Below are 14,857 nucleotides of genomic sequence, written 5' to 3' on the forward strand. Positions count from 1 at the left end.
CCTGCCGAGAGACATGTACTCCCCACCGTCCCATGAGCCCCACGCCTGTGTCCTGTCCGAGCTCTGGGGCCCTGTGTCTTGCCCCGGCCCTGGGGCCCTGTGTCCTGCCCCGGCCCTGGGGTCCTGTAGCTCCCAGGATGGGGCAGAGGATGCGATCCACAGGTAAGCCCGCCAACCTGGGTGTCCCGCTGTCTCCAGGGCCTGGAGTCGCTCGGCTGCATTAAGAAGTGCTTGCTGAGAAAGCCCGCGGCCGTCTCTCTCTTCTCCAAGCCCCGGGTCCAGGAGGCCCAGGCGCCCTCCAGCCTGAGCGACAGCCCCACGGTGTTCTACGAACCCACGGTGGACTGCACCCTGCGACTGGGCCGCGTGTTCCCCCACGAGGTCAACTGGAACAAGTGGATCCACTTATGAGGTGCGTGTGGTCACCACGACCCCCCTTCGCACCACTGGCTCCCGAGGAGGGGGTGACCGGTGGGGGGGAGGGCTCCACTTCGCCCCCGCGCGCACCCCACCCTGTCCAGCGCACAGGGGCAGGTCAGCGCCAAGCCTCCCCTCTGGCCCGAAACTCAGAAGAGGGCCACTCGCCTGCCCGCTCCGGGGCTCCCTCCGGCTGGCCTGACACCCCGCTAGGTCCCAGCGGGAGCTGTCGGGGAGCAACAGCCAGGAGACTCCGGCCCCCACTCTCCCCCTCTTGTTCCCAGGGCATCTCGGCCCTTGCTGCCCACACAGACACTGCCCTCGACGCTGCAGCCTGCCTCCTCTGGGGAGGCCGGTTGTGGCGAGTTGGAGCGGCCCTCGTGGGCCTGGACTCCGAGGGCTTCCAAGTTGTGGCCGCCGTTGGGGAACAGAGCCGCCTGCCCGGGCCCCTGGATCTTCGGTGTGGACCTCAGCCTCATTGTCCTTTGGCCAGTGAGTGATCGGGAGCCCATGCCGCTCATGCCTCCGATGCAGATTACAGCCACCGTGGCAGAAAGCCCGAGTGCCCCTGAGTGGCAGGGCCCCAGCGGGGACTTCCTCCGCTCCAGGCAGGACATCTGACCCAGCCACCCAGAGAGGACCCTGCGCTTCCCTTTTTATTAGCCTGGCGAGCCGCCTGGCAAGCCTGCAGCGGGATGGGTGCTCCTTCCTGCTGGCTGCAACCCAGCAGCCATGGAGGCCTTGGATTTGTTCTTTTCACCTCTTTTCTCTTTTAAAAAAAAAAAAAAAAAAAAAAAAATCTCTTGGCATGTATTTATTTTGGTGTTTTTTTTTTTAATTAAAGTGAAGTCAAATGCATTTAGTTTGATGTGTTTCCTAGAGACTCTCTGATCCCCTGGGGGATCCCCTGCTTCCACTTGCAGAACAGCCAGGAATAAATGTTCCCAGTAGAACCAGAGGAAGAGGGGGTGGCCAGCCCTGGGCACCGCCTCGCCCGCCTGCCTCTGCCCTGAGAGCCTTCCTCCTCCTCAGCTGGGCCCGGGCCTGTCCTTGACAGAAGTGACTGGAGGGGTGCCAGGCCAGCGGGCCGCAGAGGTCACAGGCCTGTAGTGTGGGTTTAGGGAATGAAGTTCTCTTTCGCTCTCTTCCCTCCACTCCCCTTCTTCCTTCCGTGTGTGTGTGTGTGTGTGTGCGCATGTGTTAATTGCCAACATTTTTTAAAAATTGGGCATTTCACATTTTTTAAAAATCCAGAGTTTTACTTTCTTAAAAAAAAATGGAGAGATCCAGCAACAACTGTATCCACAGCCAGAAGTGTGGCACGTGCCCCCCTGGTCCCCAGGGTCCTGGCCCGGGCCCGGCCACATGCCCACCAGCTTCTCCAACTTAAAAAGCAGCCCATCTGGGCCATGTCTGACCTGCAGCACCTGACCTGGCCCAGCTCATGGCCCAGTGTCTCTATCCTGGGACCTGGACCCTGGACCCTGGTCACTCCGGGCCAGACTCCAGGGTGACAAAGGGCAGGATGGGGCACAGGGTGGGGAGTCAGGGTGAACCCCAGCACAGCCAAGAGCGGGCCATGTCTTACCATCATTTTTTTTTTCTTTTCTCATTTTTACTCAAATGTAAAAAATAGCATTTAGGGGGATTTTTTGAGATCAAATAGAATAAGAAGTGTTACCTGCTCTACAAACAGAAAATACTTTACAAATGCCAGGTGCTTCCTTTGGGAACACACCATGTGGTAGAAAGAAGGTGGGGTCATGGGAACCCAGTGTTGACATTCACATCTCAGAGCCTTAGTTTTCTCACTTGAAAAATGGGGTAGACTACCTCTCTCATGGGAGGACCAGATACACTGAAGGACTCTCAACTGTGAGCACATGGTAGGGTTCAGCAAAGTTTATCTTCTCTTTTCTTTCTCTCCTGCCCCCTGCCCAGATGAATGATGGTTTGGGCCTGTGTTTGGGGGTTAGCACATAGGGATGAGGGGTGCAGCCCTCTGGTGGAGGGATGGACTTCTGTGACCACTATTCCACATTCCACAGCCAGCCATTCTGTGCAAGGATGATCTGTTCCTCCCACTACCTACCTGTGCATCTGTCCATCTGTCCATCCACCCATCCATCCACTTGCCCACCCACCCATCCATCCACCCATCCACCCACCTACCCATCCACCCATCCACCCACCTACCCATCCACCCATCCACCTACCTACCCATCCATCCATCCACCCGTCCACCCATCCATCCACCCACCCATCCACTTGCCCATCCATCCATCTGTCCACCCGTCCACCCATCCATCCATCCACCCATCCACTTGCCCATCCTCCCATCCATCCATCCATCCACCTACCCATCCACCCATCTACCCATCCATCCATCCATCCATCCATCCATCCATCCACCTGTCCACCCATCCATCCATCCACCCATCCACTTGCCCATCCTCCCATCCATCCATCCATCCATCCATCCATCCACCTACCCATCCATCCATCCACCCATCCACCCACCCATCCACTTGCCCATCCATCCATCTGTCCACCTGTCCACCCATCCATCCACCCATCCACTTGCCCATCCTCCCATCCATCCATCCATCCACCTACCCATCCACCCATCTACCCATCCACCCATCCACCCATCCATCCATCCACCCATCCACCCATCCACTTGCCCATCCTCCCATCCATCCATCCATCCATCCATCCAGCTACCCATCCATCCATCCACCCATCCACCCACCCATCCACTTGCCCATCCATCCATCTGTCCACCTGTCCACCCATCCAGCCACATCCACCCATCCACTTGCCCATCCTCCCATCCATCCATCCATCCACCTACCCATCCACCCATCTACCCATCCACCTACCCATCCACCCATCTACCCATCCACCCATCCACCCATCCACTTGCCCATCCTCCCATCCATCCATCCATCCACCCATCCATCCACCCATCTACCCACCCACCCATCCACCCATCCATTCATCCATCCATCCATCCATCCACTCACTCACCCACCCAGTCATCCAGCCACATCCATCCATCCACTCAAATTCATCCATCCATCCTTCCAAGTTCTACAAAGTGTTCTAGGAACCACAGCAGAGACCAGAAGGTCTGAGCACAGATGCCTTCAGGGGTCAAGCAGGTAACATAAATGACAGGAAGAGGAGCCCTGTGTTAAATATGAGCGCTAGGGAGTGGTAGAGGCTGTGGAAGACTAAAGTGTGTGTGTGTGTGTGAAGGGTGGGAAGAGTTCACGTTTGGACTGAGCAGCAAAGGCGGGGGGTGAGGAGGGACGCTGAGCCCAGAGGGCAGACATCCTGTTCACCCTGGCTTGCCCCTCACTGGAGGCTGGCACCACAGGGCCCAGACACCCGTGCCTCTGTCTTCTTGGTGTCCCCAACCTGCAACATGGTAATCCAGTCTCTTTAAAACACTTAAAACAGTACAGTAAGACTTAAGCTTCCAAGTTCCTTTCGCCTGAAGACCTTTTTCTTTGTGCTTCCCTTTTATGCGCCCCTGGAAAACGGGCCTGTGATGCCATTTTTACATAAAATGTCCCAGGGATAAAGCTCACTCTGCTCCCCCCGTGGGGTCCCTGGCACACCCACATCATCACATCTCCCGCTAACTGGCAGGAGTCCTCGGCACAGGCCCCCATGTCCTGAATGTCCCCCCTCCTTTCCCTGGGGGTGAGCACCGTCATTCCTGGTTTCCCCCACTGAGCACCCTGGCAGCTGCCTCCCGGACTCCGCCTCCCTTCTGTCTTGAGTCCTCAGATTTTGTCCAGCCCTCCTGGGTGCCTCCACCTGAGTCCTTCTTCCTCCCCTTCCTGCCTCGTTTCTCACCTGGGCTGAGAGTGATCTCTGCCTTCTGACCCTTGACCCACTTCTGCCAGAGATTTTCCAGCTGTGCTTGTATGCGTGGATCTGTGTGCAGACGTGTAGGTGTGTGGACGTGCATGTGCATGGGTGTGCGTGCACACGTGCGATCTCCCTGCTTGGTGAGATTTCACCACCCCCACCCTCCAGGGCCCTGTGCGTGTCCAGCCGCCCAACGGGTAGCAGTCAGCCCGTGTTGAATTAATGAAAGAACCCCATCAGCTCACTTTGTGTCCTCACCACCATATTCCCACTGCGGAGGGTTGCTGTGACCATCGTACAGGGCCATGTAAGCCACCTGACCCCAGCCTGAGGCCGCTGCCCTCCAGGGAGACGTCAGCCTAGTTCCAGTGGTCACCAGCAGGTGGCAGCACTGTTCGCTGCTCGTTCAGCGGGCTCTCCAGAGGTCTGTCCAGCCTGGGCTGCGGTTGAGATCAAATCTCAGCCTCAAATCTCTTGCCACTAAAGATGGGGGAAAGACCCCATGGTGTGAGCAACAGGGGAGGGTCTCCTGCTCCATTTACAGACTTCCAAGCAGGCCCCTGTCTTCATCTCTGTATCCCATTCTGTGGCACTTCCAGGGTCGGGGCCAGGTGGCCCTCTCCTGGTCTCGGTCCCCTCCTTCCTCTCTGCCCACTGCCTTGTCAGAGGATATTCTGCCTTTGATTGATTCACTCACTCACTCATTCATTTACTCAGTATTTGCTGAGCACCTCCTCTATGCCAGGTGTTATTCTAGACTCTGAGACATAGAAGTGAATGAAACAGGCAAGACCCGGGGCACCCGGGTGGCTCAGTCAGTTAAGCATCTGACTCTTCATTTTGGCTCAGGTCGTGATCCCAGGGTCATGGGATCGAGTCCTGCGTCGGCCTCCCTGCTGAGCATGGAGCCTGCTTGGGATTCTCTCTCTCCCTCTCTCTCTGCTCCTCCCCCACCCTCTGAAAATAAACATTTTAAAAAAATGTAAAAGAAAGCAAAGAGCAAAATTATTTTTAAAAACGACAACAAAAATCCCAAAAAAACAAACAAACAAAAAAAGACAAAACCCCTGTGCTAGTGGGATAGACAGTAAATAAAATAAATCAAAGACATAATTTAGAGCTTAATAAAAGGTTATGGAAAGAAAGAAAACTATGTCAGCGGGGGGTGCTTTGGCTTTGAGTGAGGGGCCCTGGGCAGGTCCTGCTGAGAAGGTGACATCTGAGCGGAGACATAGTTCCTCTTGTTTCCCATTCCAGGGTTGATGTTTCTTGACTGCCGAAGATCCCTCTCCCGTTTCCTTCCTGCTGAGAACGCAGCTTGCTTCCTCCTGCCTTCTGGGTGTGATGGGCTCCCGGGACGGGAAATGCATGTGCTGACTCTCCCATCTTTCCTGTCCCCGGGTTTTCCGAGAAACGTCCGGAGCAGCCGCGGTTGGATGTGCCCTACACGGTTCCGGTGGCCAGTCCCAGGTGGGAAGGGGGCAGAGGCTTCCCCTGCAACAGGGAGGCTCTGCCCCTGCTTTGCTTTCTTGTGCGTTGGCCTCACCCCAGGTGAGCGGTCCCTCCCAGCAAGCTGAGGGACTGATGGCTGTCCCCCACCCCCTGCCCAATGACGACGGGGAAATTGAGGCTCAGAGACAGAGAGCGACAGCCCAAGGCTGTTCGTGAGAAGGGACGGAACCTGGTCCTCTGGTCTCAGGATGGGAGGGGAGTCCACACGAGGCTAGGACACTCCCCACTGCAAGTGACACAAAACCATCTCAAACGCACGGAGGCCAAAAAGGGAAACTCACGGCCCCTCAGCCCAGTCGGGCCAGGCTGGGTTGTGCTGAGCTAACAAGCAGCCCCCTAATCTTGGTAGATTACAACAGGGATTTATTTCTCACTCACGACTCGTGTCCCTCTTGGGGGACCTGGAGACTCCGCTCTCAGTGTCTCCTGATGGAGCAGCCCCCAGCTCACCCGTCACGGTGGCAGAGAGGAAGAGCGCTCTGGAGGACATCACGATGGTCAGGGAAATGCTCTGGTCCAGAAGTGAGATGTCACCACTTCTCCTTACGACTCACTGGCCAGTCCCAGTCACGTGGTACCACACAAGAGGAACCAGAGAGGGAAGAGCTGGAAATACTTGGTCAACAGCATAATGACTTCCGAACTCATGGTTTCAGGCATGGCTGGATCCAGGAGCTCAAGAGGTATTACCAGGAATCTCTCTCCACTCCCGGCTCTGCTTTCTTGGGGGTTGGCCTCATCCCAGGTGAACTGTTCCTTCCTGGTGCCCCCCACCCTGCCCCGCGGCCCCAGGCTTTGTTTAGTCCGTCCTATCGTTCAGTGGTTCCAGCAGAAAGAGCACACTGAGCTGCTCGGGTCATGTGCATGTCCCTGAACCAGCAGCATGGCTGGGAGGGGCACAGAATGCTCTGTCAGCCAGGCCCGGGTCATGCAGTGGCCACTCCCAGAGCTGGGGTCAGCAGCCCCACACGGACGCCGCACAGGCAGGAACAACAGGGAGCCTCGGGTGTTTGCTGAGAGTTTGTTACCTCTTGACCTCGGTCCCTTCCAGCAGAGCAGAGCTATGCTTGGGACCAGGAGACTAGAGCCCAGAGTGGGGCTCGAACACAAGAACCCTGAGATCGTGACCTGAGCCGAAGTCGGATGCTTAACCCACTGAGCCACCCAGGCACCCCGATCCTCCTGACTCTTAAAAGAGTCTTAGCAGGGTTGAGCATCTGACTCTCGATCTCAGCTTGGGTCATGATCTCGTGGTTTGTGGGTTCGAGCCCAGTGTCGGGCTCCGTGCTAACGGGAAGGAGCCTGCTTGACATTCTGTCTCTCCTCCTCTCTGCCCCTCGCTTGTTCGTGCTCTCTCTCTCAAAATAAATAAATAAACTTAAAAGAGAGAGAGAGAGAGAGAGAGAGAGAGAGACTCATTGGCAATTCTGGCCTCACCTTCCCCACCTGCAGATGCTCAGGGCTCCAACATACCTCCAGGTCCTTCCTCAACCTCTTCCTTCTGCCTGAAGGGCTGGTGAATCGAACAGCTCCTATTCGTGTTTCAGAGTGCAATAAACACCACCTCCTCCCTGAAGCCCCCCAGCCCCTCCTGATGCCCCTCTGGGCTCCCATCAGTGGGGCGTGCTGCCGGGGCTGGCCCGGCCCAGCTGGGAGAGTCGATGACACGCCCCCCTTTCCCGATCCCGTTTAGAGTTGTCGGGTGAGTAGCTGGGAATCAGCTGTCTACACCATGGAAATTAGCACATGCCACACACTATACAAATCGGGCTGTTTTGAGGGGCTCGGATGTGCCGGGCTGCAGATGGAACAGTGAACAAAATCGAGCAAGTCGCCCTCGTGGAGCTTAGAGTCGACTTGGCGTCTTTGTCTCCAGCTCCTGTTTCCAGAGTTCTTCCCTCGAGGCTTTCGCTGTCCCTGTCTCCACCCATCCGTGCACCCACCGGCCCCTCTGTTGTCCATCCACCCACCTCTGCTCATCTGTCCTCCCAGGAGGGCCAGCTCTTCCTCTGTTTTGCACCCGAGTTTAGGAGCGGAGTCCCCTTCAGAGACAGAAGCAGTGAGGAGCCGTGGCAGGGCCAGGCCCGAGCCCCCCACCAAGCCCCAGGCCTGGCGTCCGTGACCCTGGTGCCCCTCGCCTGCACCCCGGCCCAGAGCTCTGTCGGCTGGAGAGCTGGGCTGCCTCCCCAGGGAGCTGGTGGCTCAGGTGGCCCCTGGACCCCATTGCCCCCGAGAGGATGTGAAAACCACAGCACAACTTGGCCCAAGTGTCTCGGGGGGGATGGTGGGGGATGGTGGGGGGTGGTGGGGGATGGGGAGGGCTGCTCGCACGAGCAGGGCCTCCGGTTTTAGACTCCAGCTCCTGTGTGAGCCTCGCTCACTTTGATCCCGGGTCCGCAGCCCCACGGTTGAAGCCATCAATGTTCTAGAACTTTCAGCACCAAGGAGTCTCATGTGTGACTCTCTCGGGGACTTCCCCAGTCACCCCATCTTACAGATGAGTCACAGCGAGGCTTTCAGCAGGACCGACTGACATCTACCAACTTGTAGGTCAGATTCATCCAAGAGGAGAGACAAACCAGAGCTTTCTCCCTTAGAAAATGTCACCCTGCGGCCTGGCCTCTGGGGACAATGGCAGGAGGACGGGCTCAGACAGTTCCAGGCAGGAGTGGGGATGCCCCCAGGGCTCTGAGAGCAGGCCAGCTGAACCCCACTCTCTGCCTCCTTAACCCTGCTTGGTGGTCTTGAAAAAACCGTCTCTAGGGGCACCTAAGGGGCTACGTCTGTTAAGCACCCGACTTTGGCTCAGGTCATGATCTCGGTCTGTGGGTTCAAGCCCCGCATCAGGCTCTGTGCCGACAGCACGGAGCCTGGAACCCACTTCGAGTTCTGTGTCTCCCTCTGCCCCTCCCCTGTTCAGTCTCTCTCTCTCTCTCTCTCAAATATAAATAAACATTAAAAAAAAATTTTTTTTTTAAAGGAAAAAGCCATCTCTAAAGGTGAGCACGCTTATTGGAAAAACGATCTGTGTTCTTGTGGGGTTTTTTGTTGTTGATGTAAAAGTAGGAGTTGACTGATACCCAGCTCCCGTGCAAAGCTCATGTTCAGGAAGGTGCCTTCAAACGTGGCTAAGAAGTGTTTTCTTAGCTTCTTAATTCACATTTGAACAGGCTCTCCGATAAATCATCAACAAGAACTTGACTCCCCCCTGAGTCCCCCGAGGGGAACGGAGGGCTACACCATCACTGCCGATTCCTGCCCGCCCCTCCCCCAAGGGAGGTTTCCACCCCCAGCGCTCCCCCCACCCCGCCGCCGGGTACCCCAGAACCCGGCAAGTACTTGTGCCCCATGAATATTTCTTGGGTGCGTTAAAGGAATAACTAAGTGGGCAGCAGGAACCAGAAACAGAAATCTTGGTTGGTGGGGGCTGTTTCTAAGAGACAGGCTGATGTTAAGCCTGGAAACCCCCCGTGTGCCCCTCAGCCTGATGGGACAGCCCACAGGCGCCCGGGCTGTGGCTGATTTCTCAACCCCGCCCACCTCCAGCACCAGGCTTGGTCTGGGCAGCAGAAGGAAGGAAACTGAGTTTATTGAGGGTCTGCTCTGTCGCACCCTGTACCCTGGGTGACCGCACCCATTTCTCCCCAAGATGGGTCACGCACCCCGACACCCTAGTCCAAACGGGAAACTCCAGCCCAGAGAGGGGAAGCGGCTGGCCCAAGGCGGCACAGCCCAGAGGCATCACAGTTAGGAAGCAGATCTTGACCCACCAGGCTCCCCCCAAACCTCCCCACACCCAGGATCACGGTGGGCCCCCTCCATCCTCTTCCCCGCCCCGAGAAGTGAAGAGGAACAGTATGGACGTCCTGCAGCTCCTGGAGGCCGGATCCGGAGGGCTGGAATTCGGACGCCGCAGGCAGTGGCCTGGTCCCGGCAGGGCCGTGAGTAACCCTGGACCAGCCCCTCGGCACATGACCTGGGGCCACCCCACGTGTCTGGCGAGGAGCGAGGCTGGCATCCCGTGCACACAGTCACGGACACATGTGCTTCTCACATCCGTACACACGGGGACCTCGTGTGGGCACAGACGTGTGTGGTCTCGGGCACGTGGCTTCACCGCGGCACGCTCCGTGCCCTCTGGCAGCTGTGCTGGTCACACACGGACACAGCAGTGTGCACCTGGGTCGCCGTAAACACCGGGCCCGGGGGCCCCGTCGGGGGGACGGGAGGTTGCAGGCCGCTTCACCCTCCGGCCCAGGGGCCCCCAGCTCTGGCTCAGGGCCGAATGGCTCGGCCTGCTCCGGACGGCCAGTCGGCCTCGCTAGCTGGCCTGCGGCCCAGATCCCTCAGGTGGAGGGGTCACGACCACCCACTGGCGGAGGTAGCTCCTGGGGGGCCCTGCGTCCCCGGGGCTGGCGAAGTCACACTCCACAGGGCTCCCGCAGTCAGAGCCCGCGAAGCCGCTGTCAAAAGTGTCCATGTCTAGGCCGGCCGGGGGCGAGCCTGCCTCGCTTCCAGGCACCCCTCGGGGTGGCCCGCCGCTCCAGGGCGGCCCCGGGGTCCAACCCGCCTCATCTTTGAGGGGCAGCTTCAGCCTGTCGAGGAGGCTGCCCAGAGGGCTGTCCGGCCCGCCAAGGCCACCAGTCGAGACGCAGCCACAGGACAGGACTGTGGTCTCTGTGTCCAAGAGCGGGTCCCCAGTGCTCGAACCAGGCTCCAGACTGGCGTCCAAGTTCAGGGCTGGGTAGCCATCATCTCCGCAGGTGCAGGACCAGGCACAGGGCCCCTCGCTGCCCGCCACGGTCACCGTGTCAATGGACACGAGGCCGTATGGCCGGTCCCTCTCCTGGCTGTAAGCTGAGCCACCGAGGCTGCTGAAGACGGAGTGGGCTGGGCCCCAGAAGCCCAGCTCGGGCACCCCGTCCGCCTCCACCAGGTCCGCAGGCTCCGGCAGCTCCGTGGGCTCCGGCCCCTTGCTGGCACCCTGCGGCGGGCAGCCGGTGTGCGTCTCCAGGGACGAAAGCGCCTCTGGGTTCCAGGGCACCAGCTCCAAGCTGGAGGCAGTGAAGGGCGTGCCCACCCATTTCTGTACAAGAGAAAAGGGGCCGGTCATGACGGGACACGGGCGAGGACGGTGTGAACAGACACAGAGACCAGACAGAGACAGCAAGTGACGGGGACACCAGTAGATAAAGAAAGAGAGTGACGGCGGCCAGAACCCTGGTGTGCCCCGTCCAGACACGCTCCTCACCACCGTCCCCTCCTCCGCGGGCCTCGGTCTCCCCACCTGCAGTGGCCTGCCAGACCACTGGTGTTCAGAGGCCCGGGGCCTACGTAGGGCCTGGGTAGCGGGGGTCAAGATTCCTGAGTGGGAGGGACATGGGGGCGGGGGGGCCTGAGTCCAGGGTGACAGAGCCGTGGCCTGGTCCCCCGGTTCACTTCCTCCGGGACGCTTCTCGATAATGACCATTTTTCTGTTGGTGTCCCCACTAGTGTGGACGCTTCGGGCACCAGCCTCGATTCTTCCGGTCGTAGCTGCGTCCCTAGAGGCTCACACAGCGCCTCGCACACAGTAGGTGCTTAATCAATGCTTATTAACTAAACGAACGCACAGAGTGAATCAGCGACAAGCCGCTTGGAAAGGCCTCTGTGTGCTTAGTGGGTGAAGGATGTGGGGCGATGACAAACCGAGGCGGCAGCCCCCAAGCTTTGAGAATCCCCCTGCCCTCGCTGGCCGGGGGTCCCACTCATGACACAGGGCCCCCACCCAATGGGGAGTGAAAATCCCTGAGGACCCGGGGCTCCCAGTTCGGGCACCTTCTGCCTCAGAAAACCCATCTCAGGACCCGGCTGAGGCCCCCGCAACTGATTTGAAATTACTTTGGCCTTTCTGTGCCTCAGTTTTCTCCTCTGCAAAACAGACCTACCAGTGGCACCGACCCCACGGGGTTGTTGCAAAGAGTGAACGGATTCCTATCTCTGAAGCTCCTGAGGGTCGGTCGAGGGAGCACCAAACAGGTGCTCGAGCTTCAGGGCAGGTGCAGAGGGGAGACGAAAGTCTCTCTCCCGTGGGGGAGAGGGGGGGGAGCCCGGGCCGCTCCCCTGCCTCCCTAAGGCCGTTTCCCCACCCCGAGCCTCAGACAGAAGGGGCAGGGGGCAGAGAGCGCTCAGTGCGGTGCCAGCCAGCCAGCAGGGGCTCAGCTACTGCTCTGGTCCGCGTTTCCTGACATCCAGGTTCAGACGGAGGAGGCGGGCTGCTCCCCTCCCCACCCCCCGCCCCGCCAGTCACCACATCCTCTGTGCGGCGGGCCCTCCCACGCTGGGTGGGTGTCGAGCGGTAAATGGGCACAGAGCCCCGTGGGCGCCAGCGGGTGCCGGGTGGGTGGGGCTCAGCGGGAGATCCGCGTGTTTTGCAGGTAGGGCCAGAGGCTCCCCAGAACCCGCTCCCCGTCTACCTCCCTGTCAAGGGCTCCCGACAAAAGACCCAGGAGGCCAGCTTGTGGCTCAACCACCCCCTGGCCCAGCTGGGCTCCCCGGTCGGGAAATGCCGCCCAGTGTCGTGTTATTCTTACAACAGGTCTGCCCCACCGGAATGATTTCCTGCACTTTGCAGGTGCGGCGACCGAGGCCTGGCTGGGGCCCGGGGGCTCTGGGCCCACACACCTGGCGTGCGGGTGCACGTACGCCCCCAGGGGGCGAGAGGTTTCGAGGGGCCTGTCCCCGGGGACAGGGCACTCACCCTGAAGTCTCCGCTGTGGCTCACGTAGAGGGGCTGGAAGAACTGCTCTGGGCTGGGCACCTGTACCCACTCTTTACACAGCCTGGGAGGGCAGAGACAAGGTGAGAACCCAGCTCCCCAGCCCCCCAGAAGGCAGCCCGGCCTCCCGCTCAGGTGCCCCCCCCACTTTGTCCCGCAGGAGACTCAGCCCCTCCCAAAACACACCCCGGCACCTCCCTTCCAGTCCTCTACTCCCGGGCCTCAGTTGCCACATCTGTAAGATGGGAGCAGGGAGTCTCGTGAAAGTGCCCAGAGTTTAAGTGCCTGACTGCTTATTCTCTGCAGGGCTGGTGCTGCCCCTTCTGAGCCTCGACTCCCTCCTCTGTCACCAGGGACGCCACAGGGGAGTGAGGAGCGGTCGGTGGGTGCCCGCACGGCGCCCCGGCTCCCCGGCAGCCAGACAGTGCTCCGTGCTCTCCGCTGTTATTCGTGTCGCTCTCTCTCCCCCTCCAGCTTCCCTGCCTCTGGATGAAGACGAACGAATTGAACTGCGCCCGGGGCGGGTTGGGGGCTGTGGGGGCGCGGATCCCCTGCCCAGGGCTCGGCACGCGGCACCTGCATTTCCTGCCTCTGCCAGCAGCACTCATGAAGGCCAAGGGCGTTTAGGTTTTAACGTTAATCGGTGGCGACCTTCAGCAGAAACCTTTCACCCCCACCTGGCGGCCCCACGTGACCCCCCCGCCCCCAAACCCCGGACTCAAAGCTTAAACTTCACCAGACGAGATCATAGCCTACGTCACCGTCAGGAGCACAGGCTCAGCCCCTCTATTTCAGAGCTGTGCGGCTTTGGGCAAGTTCTTTCACAGCTCTGTGCGTCCTCAGTTTCCCCATTTGCGCAGTGAAGGTTGTCACCGAATATCCAGCTCATAGGGCTGCTGCGAAGGGGTGAGTGGGCACCCCAGCTGCACCGTGCCCAGTCAACAGGAGCCGTTTCCTATCTCCGTCACTGTCATTATCGCTGTCGCGATGACAGGTTGTGTCCCCCAACCGTGGGTGGGCACAGAGAGGCCGAACCCCTCCCTGCCTCCCCGAATCCCTGGCCTCACCTCCAAGGCAGGTCGATCTTCAGGCCCAAGAAGACTATGACTACAATGACCAGGAAGATATACAGCAGGTAGATGTGGCCGTCTCCCTTTAGCTCTAGGAAGGAAGCAGACCCTGGGTAAAATGGAGCCAACCTCCAGCGGAGGCCACAGGGGGCTCGGGGGGGGAGGGGGTGGTCGACGGGTCGGGGCTGGTGTGGGGGGGCATTGGAGGCTGCCGGTGCCTCGAAGTGAGATGGGCTTGGCGGCCTGCTCCCACCCCCGCCCCAGACAAGCGACTTCATCTCTCTGAGCCTCCGTGTTCTCAGCTGCAAAATGGGCAGATGCCCTTAGCATGGAGTGACTAGGAGCAACCGGATGCCTCACAGGAGTCCTACCCACCTTCCGGCAGGGTGTGAAAGGTGACTGGGTCACTCCATTCGCTCCACGTCCCCTGGAAGGAAGAGCCGGGCTGCGGCCCCGAGCGCACCTGGACCTCGTAGTCCGAGTCAAAGCGGAACTCCAAGGGAAGGAGAGAGACGCTCCTCGCGTCCACGGAGACCAGCTTTCTCCCCGGACTCTGCCGGCACAGAGACAGGATGCACCGGGTCAGCCCAGGCCAGCCCCCACCGGCAGCAGAAGCACCCTTCACCAGCTGCCACGAAAGGGTCCACGTCTCTCCTGCAGAGTCCCTGCCCCCCTACAAGGACCAGGCTCAGCCTGAGTCCCGGCCACTGCAGGGTGGGGACAACACGGAGCCACGGGCACTGCCTCAACCTTGCATGTCATACAACGCCTTGTTCTGTTTCTCTGTGACCCCAGCTGTCCTGGCAGGGGACCCTCGCCGCAGGGGCTGGGGACGCCCCAGGAGCAGCGGTGGCCCCCTCCCGGGAATCTCTACCCAGTGGGCACTTTTGGGATTCTCCCACAGAGGGCCTTCTCAATAGCAGGCATTTCTGGAAGCTTCAACCACAGGCATCCCAGCAACGGATGCCTCTGGACGTCTTCCCCTGGGGACCGTCCAAACGACCGCACGTACGGAATTCTTCAGCTGGGACCCCTCTGAAGGGTGGATGATTCTAGAGGTCTTTGGCCGCGATGGTTCTGAAGAGAGGGCCATTTGGGATCTCTCCAACATTCTAAACAAGGACACCTCCAGAAACCTTCAGCTGGGAAACAATGGTCCCTCTCACACTGGACGTTCTCGGTTATTGAAACTTCCAGAGTTCTTCAATTGTGGCCCAGC

The 14,857-nt window shown here is 59.4% G+C and overlaps 2 protein-coding genes across 9 annotated transcripts in view; one reads left to right on the forward strand and one right to left on the reverse strand.

The window, feature by feature from the left end:
* GTF3C1 (general transcription factor IIIC subunit 1) overlaps nucleotides 1–1,230 on the forward strand; it is a 75,459-nt gene extending 74,229 nt beyond the window's left edge. Inside the window, exons 37-38 of the mRNA XM_047839279.1 lie at nucleotides 199–412; nucleotides 702–1,230. Of these exons, the coding sequence (XP_047695235.1) occupies nucleotides 199–411 (213 nt within the window). The 3' untranslated portion in view covers nucleotide 412; nucleotides 702–1,230. The remainder of the gene's footprint in view (nucleotides 1–198; nucleotides 413–701) is intronic.
* Nucleotides 1,231–9,369: 8,139 nt separating this feature from the next.
* IL21R (interleukin 21 receptor) overlaps nucleotides 9,370–14,857 on the reverse strand; it is a 34,628-nt gene continuing 29,140 nt past the window's right edge. For all 8 annotated transcript variants that reach the window (XM_047838849.1, XM_047838848.1, XM_047838852.1 and 5 more), the window contains 4 exons: nucleotides 14,014–14,191; nucleotides 13,636–13,729; nucleotides 12,551–12,632; nucleotides 9,370–10,897 (listed from right to left, as the gene is read on the reverse strand). In XM_047838849.1, coding sequence (XP_047694805.1) covers nucleotides 10,133–10,897; nucleotides 12,551–12,632; nucleotides 13,636–13,729; nucleotides 14,014–14,191 — 1,119 coding nt within the window. In that variant the 3' untranslated portion in view covers nucleotides 9,370–10,132. The remainder of the gene's footprint in view (nucleotides 10,898–12,550; nucleotides 12,633–13,635; nucleotides 13,730–14,013; nucleotides 14,192–14,857) is intronic.

This window comes from Prionailurus viverrinus, chromosome E3 (assembly GCF_022837055.1).
Source record: "Prionailurus viverrinus isolate Anna chromosome E3, UM_Priviv_1.0, whole genome shotgun sequence".
In the NCBI taxonomy this organism is placed as follows: Eukaryota; Metazoa; Chordata; class Mammalia; order Carnivora; family Felidae; genus Prionailurus; species Prionailurus viverrinus.